The sequence below is a fragment of the Salmo salar genome, chromosome ssa07, assembly GCF_905237065.1.
Source record: "Salmo salar chromosome ssa07, Ssal_v3.1, whole genome shotgun sequence".
In the NCBI taxonomy this organism is placed as follows: domain Eukaryota; kingdom Metazoa; phylum Chordata; class Actinopteri; order Salmoniformes; family Salmonidae; genus Salmo; species Salmo salar.
The window spans coordinates 6464613-6486995 of NC_059448.1; the positions used below are offsets into that span (position 1 = coordinate 6464613).

General features: G+C 42.6%; 1 protein-coding gene across 1 annotated transcript in view; it reads right to left on the bottom strand.

The window, feature by feature from the left end:
* Window positions 1-20920, bottom strand: part of LOC106608502 (zeta-sarcoglycan) — a 59629-nt gene extending 38709 nt beyond the window's left edge. Inside the window, exons 1-2 of the mRNA XM_045721464.1 lie at window positions 20324-20920; window positions 4316-4510 (exon numbers count right to left, since the gene is read on the bottom strand). Coding sequence (XP_045577420.1) covers window positions 4316-4510; window positions 20324-20362 — 234 coding nt within the window. The 5' untranslated portion in view covers window positions 20363-20920. The remainder of the gene's footprint in view (window positions 1-4315; window positions 4511-20323) is intronic.
* Between the last annotated feature and the right edge of the window lie 1463 nt (window positions 20921-22383).

The following is a 22383-nucleotide window of genomic DNA, read 5'->3' on the forward strand; positions in this document are numbered from 1 at the left end:
CACTGAGTGACAGGGTAGAGGTAGGGGATCAGGCTGAGTGACAGGGTAGAGGTAGGGGATCACACTGAGGTGACAGGGTAGGGATCACACTGAGTGACAGGATAGAGGTAGGGGATCACACTGAGTGACAGGATAGAGGTAGGGGATCACACTGAGTGACAGGGTAGAGGTAGGGGATCATGCTGAGGTGACAGGGTAGGGGGTCACACTGAGTGACAGGATAGAGGTAGGGGATCACACTGAGTGACAGGATAGAGGTAGGGGATCACACTGAGTGACAGGGTAGAGGTAGGGGATCACACTGAGTGACAGGGTAGAGGTAGGGGATCACACTGAGGTGACAGGGTAGGGGATCACACTGAGTGACAGGGTAGAGGTAGGGGTTCATGCTGAGGTGACTAGGTAGAGGTAGGGGATCACACTGAGGTGACAGGGTAGAGGTAGGGGATCACACTGAGTGACAGGGTAGAGGTAGGGGATCAGGCTGAGTGACAGGGTAGAGGTAGGGGATCACACTGAGGTGACAGGGTAGAGGTAGGGGATCACACTGAGTGACAGGTTAGAGGTAGGGGATCACACTGAGTGACAGGATAGAGGTAGGGGATCACACTGAGTGACAGGGTAGAGGTAGGGGATCATGCTGAGGTGACAGGGTAGGGGGTCACACTGAGTGACAGGATAGAGGTAGGGGATCAGGCTGAGTGACAGGGTAGAGGTAGGGGATCACACTGAGGTGACAGGGTAGGGGATCACACTGAGTGACAGGATAGAGGTAGGGGATCACACTGAGTGACAGGATAGAGGTAGGGGATCATGCTGAGGTGACAGGGTAGGGGCTCACACTGAGTGACAGGATAGAGGTAGGGGATCACACTGAGTGACAGGGTAGGGGATCACACTGAGTGACAGGATAGAGGTAGGGGATCACACTGAGTGACAGGATAGAGGTAGGGGATCACACTGAGTGACAGGGTAGAGGTAGGGGATCATGCTGAGGTGACAGGGTAGGGGGTCACACTGAGTGACAGGATAGAGGTAGGGGATCACACTGAGTGACAGGGTAGGGGATCACACTGAGTGACAGGATAGAGGTAGGGGATCACACTGAGTGACAGGATAGAGGTAGGGGATCACACTGAGTGACAGGGTAGAGGTAGGGGATCACACTGAGGTGACAGGGTAGAGGTAGGGTATGACACTGAGGTGACAACAGCATACAGGGTGAATGGGTAGAATGGGTAGATGTAGACAAGCCTGCGTAGATTGAACGGTAACGTGTAACTGTAGGTGTCCTTAAGAATACATTAGTTTAGACTACATGATGCGTTATACTGTAAGATCAGCTATAGACAGTTGAGCATTATGCCTTGGTTATGAACAACAGCCTAAGAGCTTGTTAACCAATAAGGAAGTTGTGTTGGCAACGCACTAAACTGAGTCATTGAAAAATAAACATTCTCTGTGTTCCCGCTGATATGTTTATGGACAAGTTTGTATTATAATGTTGATTAAATGGTGTCACTGTTGATTTAATGTTAATAATGCTCATTAAGTAGTTTATGGTTCGTTTATGAATGTGGCATTTTGTGTGGATATTAAGATTACATATCTTTATGTCTAAGGGGAGAATCCTAACTTCCACAAGTCTCATTTTCACTAAGTCATGCACTGATGCCCCGTAATGTCCAGACCAATGAATCATGTACACAGACAGCTATGGAGGATGGACTTGTCATTCAAAATCAGCATCACCAGAAGGCTTGCCAGGATACCACACCTCTCCTTATGTATCATATATGTATGAATCTACACAGCATTACATCTCTCATACAGCTTATGGGGTTCTAGGTTGGCAGAGCTTTCAATGGAGCTGGTGAAGTCTTGAGACAGAGAGTAGTCAAGACAACCACAGCACAGATAACATCTACAGGTAACATCTAACATCTACAGACAGTGCTTTCGGCAAGTATTCAAACCCCTTGACTTTTTACACAATTTGTTACTTTACAGCCTTATTCTAAAATTGATTAAATAAATGTTTTCCCTTCATCAATCTACACACAATACCCAATAATGACAAAGCGAAAATATTTTTTTAGAATTTTGGGCAAATGTTTTAAAACAAAAAAACAGAAATACTTTATTTACATAAGTATTCAGACACTTTGCTATGAGACTCGCAATTGAGCTCAAGTGCATCCTGTTTCCATTGATCATCCTTGAGATGTTTCGACAACTAAATTGACTGGACATGATTTGGAAAGGCACACACCAGTCTATATACGGTCTCACAGCTGACAGTGCATGTTAGAGCAAAAACCAAGCCATGAGGTCAAAGGAATTGTTCGTAGAGCTCCGAGACAGGATTGTGTCAAGGCACAGATCTGGGGAAGGGTACAAAAAATGTCTGCAGGATTGAAGGTCCCCAAGAACACAGTGGCCTCCATCATTCTTAAATGGAAGAAGTTTGGAACCACCAAGACTCTTCCTAGAGATGGCCGCCCGGCCAAACTGAGCAATCAGGGGGAGAAGGGCCTTGGTCAGGGAGGTGACCAAACACCGGAGGGTCACTCTGACAGAGCTCTGGAGTTCCTCTGTGGAGATGGGAAAACCTTCCAGAAGGACAACTATCTCTGCAACACTCCACCAATTATGGCAGAGTGGCCAGACGGAAGCCACTACTCAGTAAAAGGCACATGACAGCACGCTTGGAGTTTGCCAAATGGCCAAATGGCCCCTAAAGACTGTCAGACCATGAGAAACAAGATTCTCTAGTCTTATGAAACCCAGACTGAACTCTTAGGCCTGAATGCAATGCGTCACGTTTGGAGGAAACCTGGCACCATCCCTACGGGGAAGCGTAGTGGTGGCAGCATCATGCTGTGGGGATGTTTTTCAGCGGCAGGGACTGGGAGACTAGTCAGGACTGAGGGAATGATGAACGGAGCAAAGTACATAGAGATCCTTGATGAAAACCTACTCCAGAGCGATCAGGACCTCAGACTTGGGCGAAGGTTCACCTTACAACAGGACAACGATCCTAACCACACAGCCAAGACAACACAGGAGTGGCTTCGGGACAAGTCTCTGAATATCCTTGAGTGGCCCAGCCAAATCCTGGACTTGAACCCGATCTAACAACTCTGGAGAGACCTGAAAATAGCTGTGCAGCAACGCTCCCCATCCAACCTGACAGAGATTGAGAGGATCTACAGAGAAGAATGGGAGAAACTCCCCATATACAGGTGTGTCAAGCTTGTAGCGTCATACCCAAGAAGACTCGAGGCTGTAATCGCTGCCAAAGGTGCTTCAACAAAGTACTGAGTAAAGGGTCTAAATATTAATGCAAATGTGATATTTTTTTATTTTTTATTTTTTTAAATAAATTATCAACCATTTCTAAAAACCCGTTTTTGCTATGTCATTATGGGGTATTGTGTGTAGATTGAGGGACAAAATAATTCAATCAATTTTAGAATAAGGCTGTAACTTAACAAAATGTGGAAAAAGTCAAGGGGCACTGTAGGTAACTGCCGAAATAAAGGAAACACTTGAGTAAATGACATAAATTGCCAAGGAGTGAAGAAGTGATAAAGACGGTCCCGGGTGACTAATCCGTCACAGTACGATTCTGTCTTCAGGGGTTTGTTGACAAAATGGTGGATTGCATACATTAGCCCTGAATCGCTTTCAAAATTCTGCACTATACAGCTATACCTGAAGGTGATTAGGAACTTTTTTCCGTTTTGTGGCTTTGCAGCGATATTCTTTGCAGCGATATTATTTTCACCTGAGCCAATTCAGCCATTGTTTTAATCTCAATTATATACGTATGTGTGTAATCATGCAAAACTTCTAATGTACTTATGAATCAAGTATATCTTAACACAGAACATACACTTGCTATGTCAAGTGTAATGTTAAATCAATAATTCAATCAAATCTATCCATCTGTCTCTTTAATTTACATTCATTCACCTCATCCATGTAGCACCATCCAAATGTATTTCAGTGGACAAATCCCCCATTAGTATATTAGAGTATGAGCAGGCCTGTGCAAACTGGTTCACAATATACAGTAGGCTACTCTAAAGCATTATACAATAGGCTACTGTAAAACATTATACAATAGGCTACTGTAAAATATTATATAATAGGCTACTGTAAAACATTATATAATAGGCTACTGTAAAACAATATACAGTAGGTTACTGTAAAACAATATACAGTAGCCTACTATAAAACAAAATACAATAGTCATTGTAAAACATTATACAGTAGGCTACTGTAAAACATTATACGGTAGGCTACCCACCACAGTGAAATTCATGACCTTTACTATCCACACAGTTAAGGCCAGGTTGACTATCATTATGACCAGCAACAGCGAGAGGAAATAGTAGAGGAATCTCTTCCTCCACCCATAGAGTCCCACGGGGTAGACGGCGTCGCACCTGGGCTGCTGAAGATGGCCCGACTGGGCCTCCAGTACGTACTGTTCCTCATTCATCTGGAACACAACCAGAGAGAGAGGGGCATCTGAGTATTAGATCCCATGCTAAACGTTTTATTTTTGAATGTGGATTGCAGGGTTTTTAATACATTTATATTACTACATACACTACCGTTCAAAAGTTTGGGGGTCACTTAGAAATGTCCTTGTTTTCTATGAAAACATACATGAAATGAGTTGCAAAATGAATCGGAAATATAGTCAAGATGTTGACAAGGTTATAAATAATGATTTTTAATTGAAATAATAATTGTGTCCTTCAAACTTTGCTTTCGTCAAAGAACCCTTCATTTGCAGCCATTACAGCCTTGCAGACCTTTGGCATTCTAGTTGTCAATTTGTTGAGGTAATCTGAAGAGATTTCACCCCACGCTTCCTGAAGCACCTACCACAAATTGGATTGGCTTGATGGGCACTTCTTTCGTACCATACGGTCAAGCTGCTCCCACAACAGCTCAATAGGGTTGAGATCCGGTGACTGTGCTGGCCACTCCATTATAGACAGAATACCAGTTGACTGCTTCTTCCCTAAATAGTCATTACATAGTTTGGAGCTGTGCTTTGGGTCATTGTCCTGTTGTAGGAGGAAATTGCCTTAATTAAGCGCCGTCCACAGGGTATGGCATGGCGTTGCAAAATGGAGTGATAGCCTTCTGTCACGGATCCCTCCGCACACCTGGTCCCCATTCCCACTGATTGTATTTGTATAAATGTGCCCTTTGTTTCACCATTGGGCTGTCGATTATTGTTACAATGTCCGTTGGTGCGTGTGAATACCTGTGCTGTGTGTTTTGGCTTTAGTGCCATTGTGGATTACACAGATGATTACGGATCTCGTCCCATGTGTTAATCATTGTGCGCTTGCGTTATTTAGTCGAGGTACTCCTCGCTCTTTTGTCTGGGTTTCTACCCTGTGTTTTGTATAGTGTTTGTTTGGTCTTCGTCCCCGTGCCTTTACACAGCACGCCGTAATTTGGGTGTAATAAAAAACTGTATTACGCATTCCTGCGCCTGTCTCTCGAATCATTCATACCAATGTGACGCCTTCCTTCGTCAAGATCCCTTTTACCCTGTACAAATATCCCACTTTACCACCACCAAAGCAATCCTCCAGCATGTTTTCATTTTTTTCTGCGTCTCACGAATGTTCTTCTTTGTGATCCGAACACCACAAAATTAGATTAGTCTGTCTATAACACTTTTTTCCAATCTTCCTCTGTCTAATGTCTGTGCTCTTTTGCCCATCTTAATCTTTTCTTTTTATTTGCCAGTCTGAGATATGGCTTTTTCTTTGCAACTCTGCCTAGAAGGCCAGCATCCCGGAGTCGGCTCTTCACCGTTGACGTTGAGACTGGTGTTTTGCGTGTACTATTTAATGAAGCTGCCAGTTGAGGACTTGTGAGGCGTCTGTTTCTCAAACTAGACATTCTAATGTACTTGTCCTCTTGCTCAGTTGTGCACCAGGGCCTCCCACTCCTCTTTCTATTCTGGTTAGAGGCAGTTTGCACTGTTCTATGAAGTGAGTAGTACACAGCGTTGTACGAGTTATTCAGTTTCTTGAAAAGTTCTTGCATGAAATAGCCTTCATTTCTCAGAACAAGAATAGACTGATGAGTTTCAGAAGAAAGGACTTTGTTTCTGGCCATTTTGAGCCTGAAATCAAACCCACAAATGCTGATACTCCAGATATTGAACTAGTCTAAAGAAGACCAGTGTTATTGCTTCTTTAATAGGGAACAACAGTTTTCAGCTGTGCTAACATAATTGCAAAAGGGTTTTCTAATGATCAATTAGTCTTTTAAAATGATAAACTTGGATTAGCTAACACAATGTGCCACTGGAACACAGGAGTGATGGTTGCTGATAATGGGCCTCTGTACGGCTATGTAGATATTCCATAAAAAAATCAGCTGTTTCCAGCTACGATAGTCATTTACTACATGAACTATATCTACACTGTATTTCTGATCAATTTGATGTTATTTTAAAGGACAAAAAAAATGTGCTTTTCTTTCAGAAACAAGGACATTTCTAAGTGACCCCAAACTTTTGAACGGTAGTATAGATATTTATAGTGTAATTGATGTGTACATAGATATGTATAGTGTAATTGATGTGTACATAGATATGTATAGTGTAATTGATATGTATATACATATGTCTTGTGTAATAGTTGTTTATGGATGTGTTCATGCAGGGCTCATCTGAGAAAGAGACCATGATCTCAGCATGAGTCCCTGCTTAATGAAAGGTTGAATAAAACATTTAAATGGAAAACCATAACAGATAAAGATCTAAACAGATGAAATGAAACCTTAGACTGACAAGACAGACAATGGAATGGATAGATTGTCTTTGGAATTCTCTTGTGTTACCTTGGAATTCTCTTGTGTTACCTTGGAATTCTCTTGTTTTACCTTGGAATTCTCTTGTTTTACCTTGGAATTCTCTTGTGTTACCTTGGAATTCTCTTGTTTTACCTTGGAATTCTCTTGTGTTACCTTGGAATTATCTTGTTTTACCTTGGAATTCTCTTGTGTTACCTTGGAATTCTCTTGTTTTACCTTGGAATTCTCTTGTTTACCTTGGAATTCTCTTGTTTTACCTTGGAATTCTCTTGTTTACCTTGGAATTCTCTTGTTTTACCTTGGAATTCTCTTGTTTACCTTGGAATTCTCTTGTTTACCTTGGAATTCTCTTGTTTTACCTTGGAATTCTCTTGTTTACCTTGGAATTCTCTTGTTTTACCTTGGAATTCTCTTGTTTTAACTTGGAATTCTCTTGTTTACCTTGGAATTCTCTTGTGTTACCTTGGAATTCTCTTGTGCTCCCTTGGAATTCTCTTGTTTTACCTACCTCATTTGGTAACAACTTTTCTAAAAATGATTGTATAATAGTAATGGCTTTGTTCACACCATTCTTCTCCAGCATTACCCAGTAGTGGTGTGTGGGTGAAATCACTGGGGAAGCCAAGCCAGAAAAAAAAGCCATATTACAACATATGTGTTGTGATAATTGCATTGTTTGCTGTATAACCTGTTAGTTCATATGTCTTGACACTGTGATATATAGGCCTAAATGCCTAGACAATAAGAAGACACAGTGGCAGAATAAATTCAACCACACCTTTGTTCATCACAAAACCGGAGAGCAACCTCTGTCCGGTGAAGTCCACAAATGATATTGCATGTAACAAATAATGACATTACCTACAGCATGGTCAAGGAAGTTAATGTTTCCAAAATGATCTTATCCACAAAAAAAAACTATTGATTTAGAACCACGGAGAGTTACTGCAAGTCGCAAAGAAATCAGGAGCTGCCTCCACTATTCCAGCACCATTTCAACTTCAACATTTCAACATCATCAAATCACCTACACTTAGTCTAATACAGTGACAACTAAATTATACAAAAAACAATTTAGTCCAATCACCGTAAATTAAACATGATGTGGCTGTCCATGGCAATGATTGTGTGTGTTCATGCAAGTTTCTCTACCCTACTTGTAGAGAAATGCCAATGCCATCCTCCTCTCTTTCATGTTGAAGAAACGGTCTGTCACTCTGTCATACAGTACACACTTAAATTTTTCTTGCCCTAGGCTAGCTGGCTAAAAAGCTTGCTCGCTAGCCTAACTTCCTTTCATGGGCAACGTTAGATTGTTAGCATTAGCCTTCTATATCTAGCTGCGTATTGAAACTTCCATCCTCTCATGTCAGGGGCACAACAGTGTATGAATTTATGGTTGGATCAGAATCCCCGTTATAATTACTGGCCAGTACGAAGAATTAAGTAAAACCACAAGTCCAAATCCCTATCCGTCCAAGGCTAATTTAGGATAGGGCCAATTTTAGCAAGCTACTCACCAGAGGACAACAACACAACGAAATGCACAACGAGTTTCTGTCAGTGACATATGCTCTCGATGTGATTAGTGTGAGTGAGCCCAAAATCCAAACTGGCTTCCTTTGACACTTTGTTTTGGTGCACCAGTACTGTTCACAGTTGCACTCAACGCTGATTGGCTATTATTTGATCATTTTATTATTTTTTATCAAGGGAGGCCAAATGCTCGCTGGCTTCCCTTGCATTCAATGCTATGGGCCGGCAACAATGTCATACTCTTTTGGACCAGACAGTATCAGATAGATGGCCTACACATACAGAGAGAAAGGGATGCTATTTTGCTCACTCAGATGCCTTCTCTGGTGAGATACATTCAGCCTCTTGCGAATTGAAGGAAAATTATGAAACAGAGAGACGAAAGATAAATTATTTTATATTTCATTTAATTTAAAAAAAAAAAAAATTCTAGGTCTCTGGCATTACTTGACCTTGTGAAAATGTTCCCGTTCTGACTGGACGTCTTTAAGATATCACATAGTAGTTGTCAGACACTGTACATACGTGCTGAACGCATCTTCCTTTAATCACTCAATCTTCTGTTCTTGGATGGAGGTTTCAAGTCATCACAGATAAGGCAAGTTTTCACAATGTTAATCAGATCTTCCACACGATCTGCTCCCCTGCAACATGCATAGTTTGGCATGGCACTCGCCGATGAGGATTTCACTACTGATCTAATCAGCTAGGTTTCTCTGGTGCAGCAGGAGATGGGACTTCTCGTTGAACAATGGTTGAAGTAGAGAGGATCTTGGCATGAATTATGTGGTATGATAGCAAGGAGTATTGGACAGCGTACTTTCACTTAAAGGGATAGTTCAGGATTTTGGCAATTTTGGCCCTTTATCTACTTTCACAGAGTCAGATGAACTGGTGGATACCATTTCTATGTCTCCGTGTGTGCGGTTTGAAGGAATGGTGACATCTTCAAGCTGCCTGGCTGAAGACTGTGGCCTTTAGTGGTACCCGGAAACAAGGTCCTTACCTGGGGAGTACAGCAACAGTCTCTCCGTCTCTCAGCCATTCTATCAACATGTATTGTATGTAACCATTCAAATTCATACCAACAGCTGTAGACACAAGCACTGACTTATAGTACCATTCTTCAATCTTGTCTGGGATATATACACTGCTCAAAAAAATAAAGGGAACACTTAAACAACATAATGTAACTCCAAGTCAATCACAGTTCTGTGAAATCAAACTGTCCACTTAGGAAGCAACACTGATTGACAATACATTTCACATGCTGTTGTGCAAATGGAATAGACAACAGGTGGAAATTATAGGCAATTAGCAAGACACCCTCAATAAAGGAGTGGTTCTGCAGGTGGGGACCACAGACCACTTCTCAGTTCCTATGCTTCCTGGCTGATGTTTTGGTCACTTTTGAATGCTGGCGGTGCTTTCACTCTAGTGGTAGCATGAGACGGAGTCTACAACCCACACAAGTGGCTCAGGTAGTGCAGCTCATCCAGGATGGCACATCAAGGCGAACTGTGGCAAGAAGGTTTGCTGTGTCTGTCAGCGTAGTGTCCAGAGCATGGAGGCGCTACCAGGAGACAGGCCAGTACATCAGGAGACGTGGAGAAGGCCGTAGGAGGGCAACAACCCAGCAGCAGGACCGCTACCTCCGCCTTTGTGCAAGGAGGAGCAGGAGGAGCACTGCCAGAGCCCTGCAAAATGACCTCCAGCAGGCCACAAATGTACATGTGTCTGAGGGCCCGACGTCCACAGGTGGGGGTTGTGCTTACAGCCCAACACCGTGCAGGACGTTTGGCATTTGCCAGAGAACACCAAGATTGGCAAATTCGCCACTGGCGCCCTGTGCTCTTCACAGATGAAAGCAGGTTCACACTGAGCACGTGACAGACGTGACAGAGTCTGGAGACGTCGTGGAGAACGTTCTGCTGCTTGCAACATCCTCCAGTGTGACCGGTTTGGCGGTGGGTCAGTCATGGTGTGGGGTGGCATTTTTTGGGGGGGCCGCACAGCCCTCCATGTGCTCGCTAGAGGTAGCCTGACTGCCATTAGGTACCGAGATGAGATCCTCAGACCCCTTGTGAGACCATATGCTGGTGCGGTTGGCCCTGGGTTCCTCCTAATGCAAGACAACGCTAGACCTCATGTGGCTGGAGTGTGTCAGCAGTTCCTGCAAGAGGAAGGCATTGATGCTATGGACTGGCCCGCCCGTTCCCCAGACCTGAATCCAATTGAGCACATCTGGGACATCATGTCTCGCTCCATCCACCAACGCCGCGTTGCACCACAGACTGTCCAGGAGTTGGCGGATGCTTTAGTCCAGGTCTGGGAGGAGATCCCTCAGGAGACCATCCGCCACCTCATCAGAAGCATGCCCAGGTATTGTAGGGAGGTCATACAGGCACGTGGAGGCCACACACACTACTGAGGCTCATTTTGACTTGTTTTAAGGACATTACATCAAAGTTGGATCAGCCTGTAGTGTGGTTTTCCACTTTAATTTTGAGTGTGACTCCAAATCCAGACCTTCATGGGTTGATAAATTGGATTTCCATTGATTATTTTTGTGTGATTTTGTTGTCAGCACATTCAACTATGTAAATAAAAAAGTATTTAATAAGATTATTTCATTCATTCAGATCTAGGATGTGTTATTTTAGTGTTCCCTTAATTTCTTTGAGCAGTGTATATATACACACACTACCAATCAAAAGTTTTAGAACACCTACTCATTTAAGGGTTTTTCTGTATTTTTACTATTAAATACATTGTAGAATAAAAGTGAAGACATCAAAACTATAAAATAACACATATGGAAATAACCAAAAAAGTGTTATACAAATCATGTAGTAACAGAAAAGGTGTTAAACAAATCATGTAGTTACCAAAAAAGTGTTAAACAAATCTTAATATATTTTATATTTGATATTCTTCAAATAGCCACCCTTTGCCTTGATGACAGCTTTCTTCAGGATTTTGGAAATTCTCCCGCAACCCCATTTTCATATCAGGCGACCCCACATGGGGTAGCGACCCCTAGTTTGGGAACCGCTGGTCTAGATGAATCCAGTCTTTATACCTTAGCTGGGTTCCTCTTCACAATGACAGTTTGGATCATGATGTCTTTCTAGCAGTGGAGGGAGGGGGGGGGGGCAAATGTCTCACCAATGGAAGTTGGGACTTTGCAGGGAATACAAATGAACCATATCATTGGACTAGAAAGGTCAGTGAGTTTAATTATGCCACTGATACACTTCACGGAAGATAACTACAAGAGATGAATGCGAGTGCACCCGAGAACTAGAGGGACAGGCCTTTTGAGTCACACTAAATACCTTCCATGATTAGATATATATGACGCTGTAATGTATAGTATTTTGCTCTCAAAACATTTATCCATCAAAATAAATGTATAAAACAAAAATTGAACTTAGTATTGCTTGTTCATTATCATAAATAGTGTACGCATTGGTAGAGGATAAAAACCGCACATTCTGTTTTTTAGGGGAATATCTTTGGCTGGTTCAAAATATTTAGATACTAGCAGAATAAAATCCTTTAACAGTAGTGTAATTTAAAGGCCCTCAGGGGTACGGAAACAGTTTACAGTATATCTAAAAAAAAATTGTAAAGTTCTCTCTTTTATCCGACGTGTCACAGCAGGACAACTCCATAGTCTATTTTGAATCCTCTGTTGCTAGGGGAAATGACTCTTCTGCCCCTCTAATTTCTATGGCAACCCACTGTTCCCAAAACGCTGTTAGCTAGATGCTGCAATTTCTTTGCAGAGTTGAATGCATACATTACCCTAGCCCGTCATGCATGCTAAAGCTCGGGCATTCACAGAGCAAATGGAATAGAGCACAGCAGGCAGTGGTAGCGCTTTATCAATCTGTAGACATGTAGAACATGACCCATGGAGTACGAGCCAATAGCACCTATTTTCTACTACTGGCACAAGTGGTTTGTTTCGAGACAACCCTTTACGGAACTGTGAGGATGAAGATTTGCACAAATCGTTCCTCGTATGAAGTCAAGACAGCATTGTTCCCTGTATGAAGTAAGGACAGCATCGTTCCCTGTATGAAGTCAGGACTGCATCATTCCCCATATTATGTAGTCAGGACAGCATTGTTCCCCATATTATGAAGTCAGGACAGCATCGTTCCCTGTATGAAGTCAAGACAGCATCGTTCCCCGTATTATGTAGTCAGGACAGCATCGTTCCCCGTATTATGTAGTCAGGACAGCATTGTTCCCTGTATGAAGTCAGGGCAGCATTGTTCCCTGTATGAAGTCAGGACAGCATCATTCCCCATATTATGTAGTCAGGACAGCATTGTTCCCTGTATGAAGTCAGGGGGGCATTGTTCCCTGTATGAAGTCAGGACAGCATCGTTCCCCATATTATGTAGTCAGGACAGCATTGTTCCCTGTATGAAGTCAGGACAGCATCGTTCCCTGTGTTAAGTCAGGACAGCATCGTTCCCTGTATGAAGTCAGGACAGCATCGTTCCCCATATTATGTAGTCAGGACAGCATCGTTCCCCATATTATGTAGTCAGGACAGCATCGTTCCCTGTATGAAGTCAGGACAGCATCGTTCCCCATATTATGTAGTCAGGACAGCATCGTTCCCTGTATGAAGTCTGAACAGCATTTTGTAATTGTTTTTCTACAGCAATTTCACGACCTCAATGTTTGGCACACTGAAGGTGAGGGTATTTGAAGTCAAGGTAGAAAATGATTAACATTGAAATATGATGAGTAACTTTCTCTTGCTTTACTTCCCTATCAATCCCTTCAGTCAACGTTTACCAAGATAACTTGGTGCTGGTTTTACTTCAGGACGGAGGCTGTGGTGACCTCCCAGCATTGAGAACATACATTGCAGCCAAGCGAACCAAGCTAGCGATTACCAGTAGTCATTCTACCTCCGTTGACACAGCTCAGAGTGATAGGGTAAACACATGCTTTCTCTCTCTGTGATGCCGTGGCCGTCCCACTACACCTCCTGCATGTTCTCTCTCTCCGTGATGCCGTGGCCGTCCCACTACACCTCCTGCATGGTCTCTCTCTCCGTGATGCCGTGGCCGTCCCACTACACCTCCTGCATGGTCTCTCTCTCCGTGATGCCGTGGCCGTCCCACTACACCTCCTGCATGGTCTCTCTCTCCGTGATGCCGTGGCCGTCCCACTACACCTCCTGCATGGTCTCTCTCTCCGTGATGCCGTGGGCGTCCCACTACACCTCCTGCATGGTCTCTCTCTCCGTGATGCTGTGGGCGTCCCACTACACCTCCTGCATGGTCTCTCTCTCCGTGATGCCGTGGGCGTCCCACTACACCTCCTGCATGGTCTCTCTCTCCGTGATGCGGTGGCCGTCCCACTACACCTCCTGCATGGTCTCTCTCTCCGTGATGCCGTGGGCGTCCCACTACACCTCCTGCATGGTCTCTCTCTCCGTGATGCTGTGGGCGTCCCACTACACCTCCTGCATGGTCTCTCTCTCCGTGATGCCGTGGGCGTCCCACTACACCTCCTGCATGGTCTCTCTCTCCGTGATGCCGTGGGCGTCCCACTACACCTCCTGCATGGTCTCTCTCTCCGTGATGCCGTGGGCGTCCCACTACACCTCCTGCATGGTCTCTCTCTCCGTGATGCTGTGGGCGTCCCACTACACCTCCTGCATGGTCTCTCTCTCCGTGATGCTGTGGGCGTCCCACTACACCTCCTGCATGGTCTCTCTCTCTCTGTGATGCCACGGGCATCCCACTTGCCTCTTCCGCCGGAGGTAAGAAAACATTGGAGAAGCACTAATGACTTGAGTCTCTCCCACTACTTTCTTCTGTCCTGCATGTAACCAACCACGAAGGCAGCAATGGGAAAGTGGATAGACACAATAACAGCAGTAGTTAGACGTAAAAAAGCAATACCCCAAAATGTTGACTTGGACTGGTCCTAAATCTATGACTGCGCATGTTCTTTCATCAAAAGGCAACAGTTATTCAATTGAAAGAAACAATATGGACACCAGCAAATCACCTGCAAGTGATTAAAATGTTATACATCTGTTCCCAAGTATTCTCAGGCATAATAGATAGATATATGTGATTGTATACAAACGTAAGCAAGGTTTGAAATAATTATGTTTCAGTCAAATATTATATCTGTTTGGGCTTCTTGCGGTCAATTTGCAGTCTTCAAATGATTTGTAATTATATTCCAGTCCCCTGACCATACGCTGAAGAAAAGAAAATCAACCCTGCGGCCGAATGTAGTTGATGATCCATGGTCTAGAAGCCAATATGTCAGATGGATAAACAAAGGTGGTGTTGCATTGGTCTTGAAAAGAATGTAATGTCTGTAAATCAAGCTATTGATGAAGACATTCCCATCCATCAGGGCCAGTATTGATGTAGCGATCAAAGAGCTGACACCCCCTTGTGGTTTTAGCTGTTCTCGATAGTGGATTGACTAATCCAGCTGTTCTCGATAGTGGATTGACTAATCCAGCTGTTCTCGATAGTGGATTGACTAATCCAGCTGTTCTCGATAGTGGATTGACTAATCCAGCTGTTCTCGATAGTGGATTGACTAATCCAGCTGTTCTCGATAGTGGATTGACTAATCCAGCTGTTCTCGATAGTGGATTGACTAATCCAGCTGTTCTCGATAGTGGATTGACTAATCCAGAGTTTGGCCTTATAAAGTTATATCTGCAAGAAGAGGATTGTGAGATAATTGGCTTTAAAGTTCCAAACCCTCATTGGTTTGAATGGCGTCAGTGATTTTAATCTTGTATTCTTTTGAATTTAACAACATGAATTGGTCAATTCAGAGTACTATATAGGTAGAGAACATTGAACAGAACAAGGGTATGTCAGTAACTCAATATTTACAAAAATGCAGATAGAACCTTATAGTCCCAAACTCTCGTAATGTGAAGTCCAATTTTGTTGGCTCCATCACAGTTGAAATAGACAATAAAGTGAGATATTGCCACTTTGAACTGTGACATTTTGTTCTCTGTGCCCTTTTCCTGTCTACAGGCGGCTGTCCTTTCCCTTTCTACAGATGGCTGTCCTTTTCCTGTTTACAGACGTCTGTCCTTTTCCTGTTTACAGACGGCTGTCCATTTCCTGTCTACAGGCGGCTGTCCTTTTCCTGTTTACAGGCGGCTGTCCATTTCCTGTCTACAGGCGGCTGTCCTTTTCCTGTTTACAGACGGCTGTCCATTTCCTGTCTACAGACGGCTGTGCTTTTCCTGTCTACAGATGGCTATCCATTTCCTGTCTACAGATGGCTGTCCATTTCCTGTTTACAGACGGCTGTCCAATTCCTGTCTACAGATGGCTGTCCATTTCCTGTTTACAGACGGCTGTGCACTTTTACTAGCTTGTTTTTTTTTAAGAGATGAAGGCACTCCAATAAGTTCACTGCTTGTGCTAGGAAAGGTCTTTGTTGTTCAAAAGGTTCATCCTGAAAAGGCTGTGAGAAGTTGGTTTCTCTGTTCTGTACAAGTTTTTATAACACGTCACTTGTTATAACAGTGTTATGCTCAACAGCTCAAATAAAGTGTTAGTTTTTCATTTGCTTAATTATTTTCAGATTCAAATTGACACTTCATGATAGACTGATGATTTAAAGACCACAACTTTGTCCCTTTACCTGTTTTAATAATAGGTGCTTTAATTAGGAACTTTGTGGAATTTGGCGACAACAGCACACAGACAGCCAGCGTGGATGTTGTTGAGGAGGTTAGGAGATGAATTTGTTTCCCTGTCAGGCTTTACGGAAGTGAAAATCAAAAGAAACGACAAAGTGCTGATGTAAACAGTCAGACTCATCCACAGTACACTGGCTTTCCATGCTAATCCCCTGCAAATCCTCAGAGAGCTCCATTTAGGATGTCGCCCCATGGAGGACACATTTGCATTTATCAAACGATCAGAGAGGAAGTGTCACATTTACATTATAATTCCAGACAGGAAATTGTCCGGAAAAAAGGCTATATATCTCCAGTAACTGTGCAGTTACTGTGGGTAGGCTGTCTATGAACCACAGGATTGGTAAAAAGTTTTTAAATAATTTGTAATATTTACTCTATTGCCCAAGGTCTTCACTCCTGGTCATGGATTACCAGATAGTGTGCAAGCTTTTGCTCCCATCTAGTGCCAAAACACAAATCTGATGTGCTAGTGCTGGTTTGGAACAAATGCCTGCATCCACAGCGGTCCTCCTGGGGCAAAGAAAACAGATCGGAAGCACTTCATGTTACGGTACAGAAATTGCTAGTTATTTACTTAGAAAGTACATGGTAAAACAGTAACCAATTAATTAATAACCAATTAATGACTTGTGTGTTTCTTCGAGATTCATTATTAGAATTGGGATGACAACCCAAAAATTATAGACACCGACCATACCGAACACTTATCGCAGGCATTTTGCTGATATCGTTCATTACGATAAGTAGCCTACACTAGGGAAATGTGAAGTTAGAAATTCAATATTTTTCTAATATGGGTGATTGTTAGTAGTAGTTTAAAGACTAATAAATAAAAAAATTGGTGGGGCACATTCATGTTATAAACTGTGCTGCACATTAATGTTATAAACTGTGCTGCACATTTATGTTATAAACTGTGCTGCACATTCATGACTGACTGTCGGTGACTGCTTGTCACGCCCTTGGTGTAGTAGGTCAGGGCGTGACTAGGGGGTGTTCTAGTATGTCTATTTCTATGTTGGTGCTAATATGGTTCCCAATTAGAGGCAGCTGCTTATCGTTGGGGATCATATTTAGGTAGCCATTTCCCCACCTGTGTTTTGTGGGATATTGTTTGTGTTTAGTTGCCTGTGTGCCTGTGTGCACGTCATGACATCATGTTTTGTTGTTTCTTTATTGTTTTGTTTGTTTCACGGAGATTAAAATTATGTGGAACTATACTCACGCTGCGCCTTGGTGCGCTCATTACGACGAACGTGACACTGCTGCACAAACACATTTCGAAATTGCACCTGGTTTATTCTACTATTCTTACTGTCAACAGTAAGTTGAGACCCCAACCAAGTTCCAAAAAATAGATTTACAAATAAAAAATTATTGGTAGGTTACAGACTTATTCTAAAATGTATTAAATAGTTTTTTTTCCCTCATCAATCTACACACAATACCCCATAATGATGAAGCAAAAACAGTACTTGAGAATTATTTTTTTATTTATAAAAAAAGGAAATATTACATTTACGTAAGTATTCAGACCCTTTACTCAGTACTTTGTTGAAGCACCATTGGCAACGATTACATCCTTGAGTCTTCTTTGGTATGACGCTACAAGCTTGGCACACCTGTATTTGGAGAGTTTCTCCCATTCTTCTCTGCAGATCCTCTCAAGCTCTGTCAGGTTGGACGGGGAGCGCTGCTGCACAGCTATTTTCAGGTCTTTCCAGAGATGTTCGATGGGGTTCAAGTCTGGGCTCTGGCTGGGCCAATCAAGGACATTGAGACTTGTCCCGAAGCCACTCCTGCATTGTCTTGGCTGTGTGCTTAGGGTCGTTGTCCTACTGGAAGGTGAACCTTCACCGAGTCTGAGGTCCTGAGCAATTTTTCATCAAGGATCTCTCTGTACTTTGACCAGTTAATCTTTCTCTCGATCCTGACTAGTCTCCCAGTCCCTGCTGCTGAAAAACATTCCCACAGCATGATGCTGCCACCACCATGCTTCACCATAGGGATGGTGCCAGGTTTCCTCCAGAAGTGATGCTTAGCATTCTGGCCAAAGAGTTCAATCTTGGTTTCATCTGACCAGAGAATCTTTTTTCTCATGGTCTGAGAGTCTTTAGGTGCCTTTAAGGCAAACTCCAAGCAGGCTGTCATGTGCCTTTTACAGAGGAGTGGCTTCCGTCTGGCTGCTCTACCATAAAGGCCTGATTGGTGGAATGTTGCAGAGATGGTTGTCCTTCTGGAAGGTTCTCCCATCTCCACAGAGGAACTCTAGAGCGCTGTCAGAGAGACCATCGGGTTCTTGGTCACCTCCCTGATCAAGGCCCTTCTCCCCCAATTGCTCAGTTTGGCCAGCTCCAGGAAGAGTCTTGGTGGTTCCAAACTACTTCCATTTAAGATGTATTTAAAAATGTTTAATGTAACCTTTATTTAAACTAGGCAAGTCAGTTAAGAACAAATTCTTATTTACAATGATGGCCTACACCGGCCAAACCCGGACGACACAGGGGCAATTGTGCTACGCGCTATGGGACTCTCAATTACAGCCGGTTATGATAAAGCCTGAATTCAAATCAAGGTGTCTGTAGTGACGCCTCTAGCACTGTGATGCAGTGCCTTAGAGCGTTGCGTCACTCGGGAGAATGATGGAGGCCACTGTGTTCTTGGGGACCTTCAATGCTGCAGACATTTTTTGGTAGCCTTCCCCAGATCTGTGCCTCGACACAATCCTGTCTCGGAGCTCTATGGACAATTCCTTCGACCTCATGGCTTGGTTTTTGCTCTGACATGCACTGTCAACTGTGGGATCTTATATAGACAGGTGTGTGCTTTTCCAAATCATGTCCAATCAATTGAATTTACTACAGGTGAATTCCAATCAAGTTGTAGAAACATCTCAAGGATGATCAATGGAAACAGGGTGCACCTGAGCTCAATTTCGAGTCTCATAGCAAAGGGTCTGAATACCTATGTAAATAAGGTATTTTTTTTTATTTTTTTATATATATACATTTGCAAACATTTCTAAAAACCTGTTTTCGCTTCGTCATTATGAGTTATTGTGTGTACATTGTAAGACACAATGCCATTTGTACTATGTTTTGGTGCAGATATGTGATTAATATACTATATCTAGATAAGAAAGTGTCCGTAGAACTCATTCACAGTAAAAGGTATAATTATTCTGATTTCAGATGTTTAATAAATACAAAATAAGGAAGACAACATTTTTTGTTTGTTTTTCTCTATCTTCATTAGGAAGTTGTTTTGGGGGAAAAAAAGTGTTGATTTTTGTATTAATTAAGACACCATTTTTTTTTAAATAAATAATGAAATGTTAATTATATAAAGCAGCCCGTGTAATCATCTGCCAGAGAGTAGTCCCAATCGGCCAGAGCCCCACGTAATACAGTTTGGGCCAGATAACTCTCACCGGAATCAGCCAGAGCCCCAAGTAATACATTTGTGCCAGATAACTCACACCGGAATCGGCCCGAGCTCAATCCCCGCATCCTAGCCATAAGTAATACTGCCGAAGGCAGCCCAGACTCGGGCCACATGACGTCAGCCGAGTCTGACTCTCAGCCGAGTGCCCCGACTCTCAGCCAGAATCGGCCCAGATCCACTGTGTTAGCTGGGTAGTGTTTCCATTCCCCTTTAAACATTAGAAGAACTACAACCATGTAGTTTGGAATATCATTCATAATTGGGTAAGAGTTGCACAAACCAAAACCAATAAGGAATATTCTTCAAGAATCATAATATCATCAATTAAATTGACCACCTTTTGCGAAGGTTGTCTTGGCAAACTAGGAATAGGCTATTATGTTCACTGCTAAGCCGTGAGATCAAAGACATGGCAGATGCAAGTGTATCTCTCCAATGAATGTTCTCACTTGCCTGTTGCATAAGTGCCAGTGCATAGAATAACAACAGACGTATCATAGATAGATAGCTTTAATATGTGTACTCTAAGCCTATATTATCAGTGAACATGTAACTTTCAAAAACTTTGAGTATGCTAAAAACAAGATTTATGGGATGAATACGTTTTGTAAACGTGCTCATGTATTGCCTGGTTGAATGTGCTGATGAATGGCATTTCTATTTTGAAAGTGAATTCTTCAAGATCAGACAACAGGTATGAATTAAAAGTAAAGGCTATTAATTCGCATTTACTTTGACATATCTTACCTTCAGGGCCTCGATATCCAATGACGTTGACTCATCCATATCTTTGCAAAACGTAAATAAAGCGTTTTGGACAACTTGAATGGTTAGTTCATTGCGCAGAACTCAGACTATCTTGGGGCCAGTTGCACTTCAGTCTCATTAGGTTAGCATATACCACACTGATGAAAAAGGAAAACCGAATGACTCTTGAAAATTCATGAGAATGTTTCCACTCAATGTAGCCTAATAAATAACTCAGAACAGATATAAAAGCATGCTTGCTTGCATTATCAATATAACGCTAGATGCCTCGAAAAAAAAAACTCAAAAGGCGCATTTTTTAAAAATTATCCCAGAATTGTAGTCTTGCTATCATACCTATCTGGTAAATCTATCAGATTCCTGACATCTTCTCATCCAAAGATTGTGGAGTTGAGAGGCCCGCCGGAGCATTTTTTTCAGTAGGCTTCGCAAATCCACCCTAAACTCCTGTTCATCATAGGAAGATTTCCCACAAAAAAATGCATAGTCCACTTGCATGGTAGCTTATCTATCCGCACTCCGTAGCCTACCATCTCAAGAAAAACAGGTGCTTGCGTGACACGAGTGTGCGTAAAAAATCTGTCCATAACGAAAATTGCTCGGCGCGCGCTTTGCCAACCCTGGGCTGTGTGCGCGTTCCCGCGCGGGCAGTCGGTTTCTCCACAGCACCCAGTTTCAGTGTTTCTAATCAAGATTAGTAGATGAATCAGGCGTGTTGCTGATTGGTACGAACAAGAGCTTGCAACCACACCAGCCTTATGCATACAAGATTGGTCACCCCTGGAAGAACAACATGTGAAAATAATATGTACAACCGGTGTCTCTGTGTGAAGTAAGTCATTTAATGCTGAGTGCTAAGGAGAAGATGAAAGAGAGGTCAATGTTAAGAAGATGGTGGAGAGAAAGAAGAGTCGAGTAAGATAATGTAGGAGGAAGGTGAAGAGGGTGATGGAGGGAAGATTATAAGAAGAGGTGGAAGATGGAGATCATCACGTGAAGTTCAGTTTGAATCCTATGACCAACTGGAAAAATCTAGTCTGGAGTAGACCAGCAACTGGGAAAAAAATCTGTGTGTGTGTGTGTGTGTCAGGAAGTGATTTAAAAAGCGTAAGACATATTGTTGTGGCCTATAAGATCAATCAAGTATTCTTCTTCTTCACGGTGAGGGTTATCAAGGACATGTGATGGAAGAGGGAGATCATCAAGAGAGAGCTGGAAGGAGTGAGGGAAACAATTAAGGAGAGAAAGAAACACGTGGACAAGGCTAGAGAAGGAGAGGATGAAGAATTCAAATATTACATGTTGAAAAAGAAAGCTAAAGACACTTAACATTAATTAACCTCTACGGGATCGGTGCCCCCCTCCCCCACGGGATGGTTGAGCTAACGTGCGCTAATGTGATTAGCATGAGGGTGTATGTAACAAGAACATCTCCCAGGACATAGACATATCTGATATGGGCAGAAAGCTTCAATTCTTGTTAACCTAACTGCACTGTCCAATTTACAGAGTCCACAGTTATGAACTTGAAGATGTATTAATAAACCAATTAGGCCGACTTGATACAACATTTTAAACATAAATGCAATGGTTCATTGGATCTGTCTAAAACTTTGCACATACACTGCTGCCAACTAGTAGCCAAAATCTAAATTATGCCTAAGCTGGAATAATACATGGTGGCCTTTTTCTGGCATTTCAAAGATGATGGAACAAAAAACTTTTTTTTTTCTATGTATTATCTCTTACCAGATCTAATGTGTTATATTCTCCTACATTAATTTCACATTTCCACAAACTTCAAAGTGATTTCTTTCAAATAGTATCAAGAATATGCATATCCTTGCTTCAAGTCCTGAGCTACAGGCAGTTAGATTTGGGTATGTCATTTTAGGTAAACATTGAAAAAAACGGTCCGATCCTTAAGAGGTTTTAAGAGACACTAATCATTCAGATTTTTCTGTATACCTTGACAGTTATCCTAAGGGCCCCTGAGATCCACGCTGGTTTGTATAGCCAACCCAGAGGTATAAGGATAA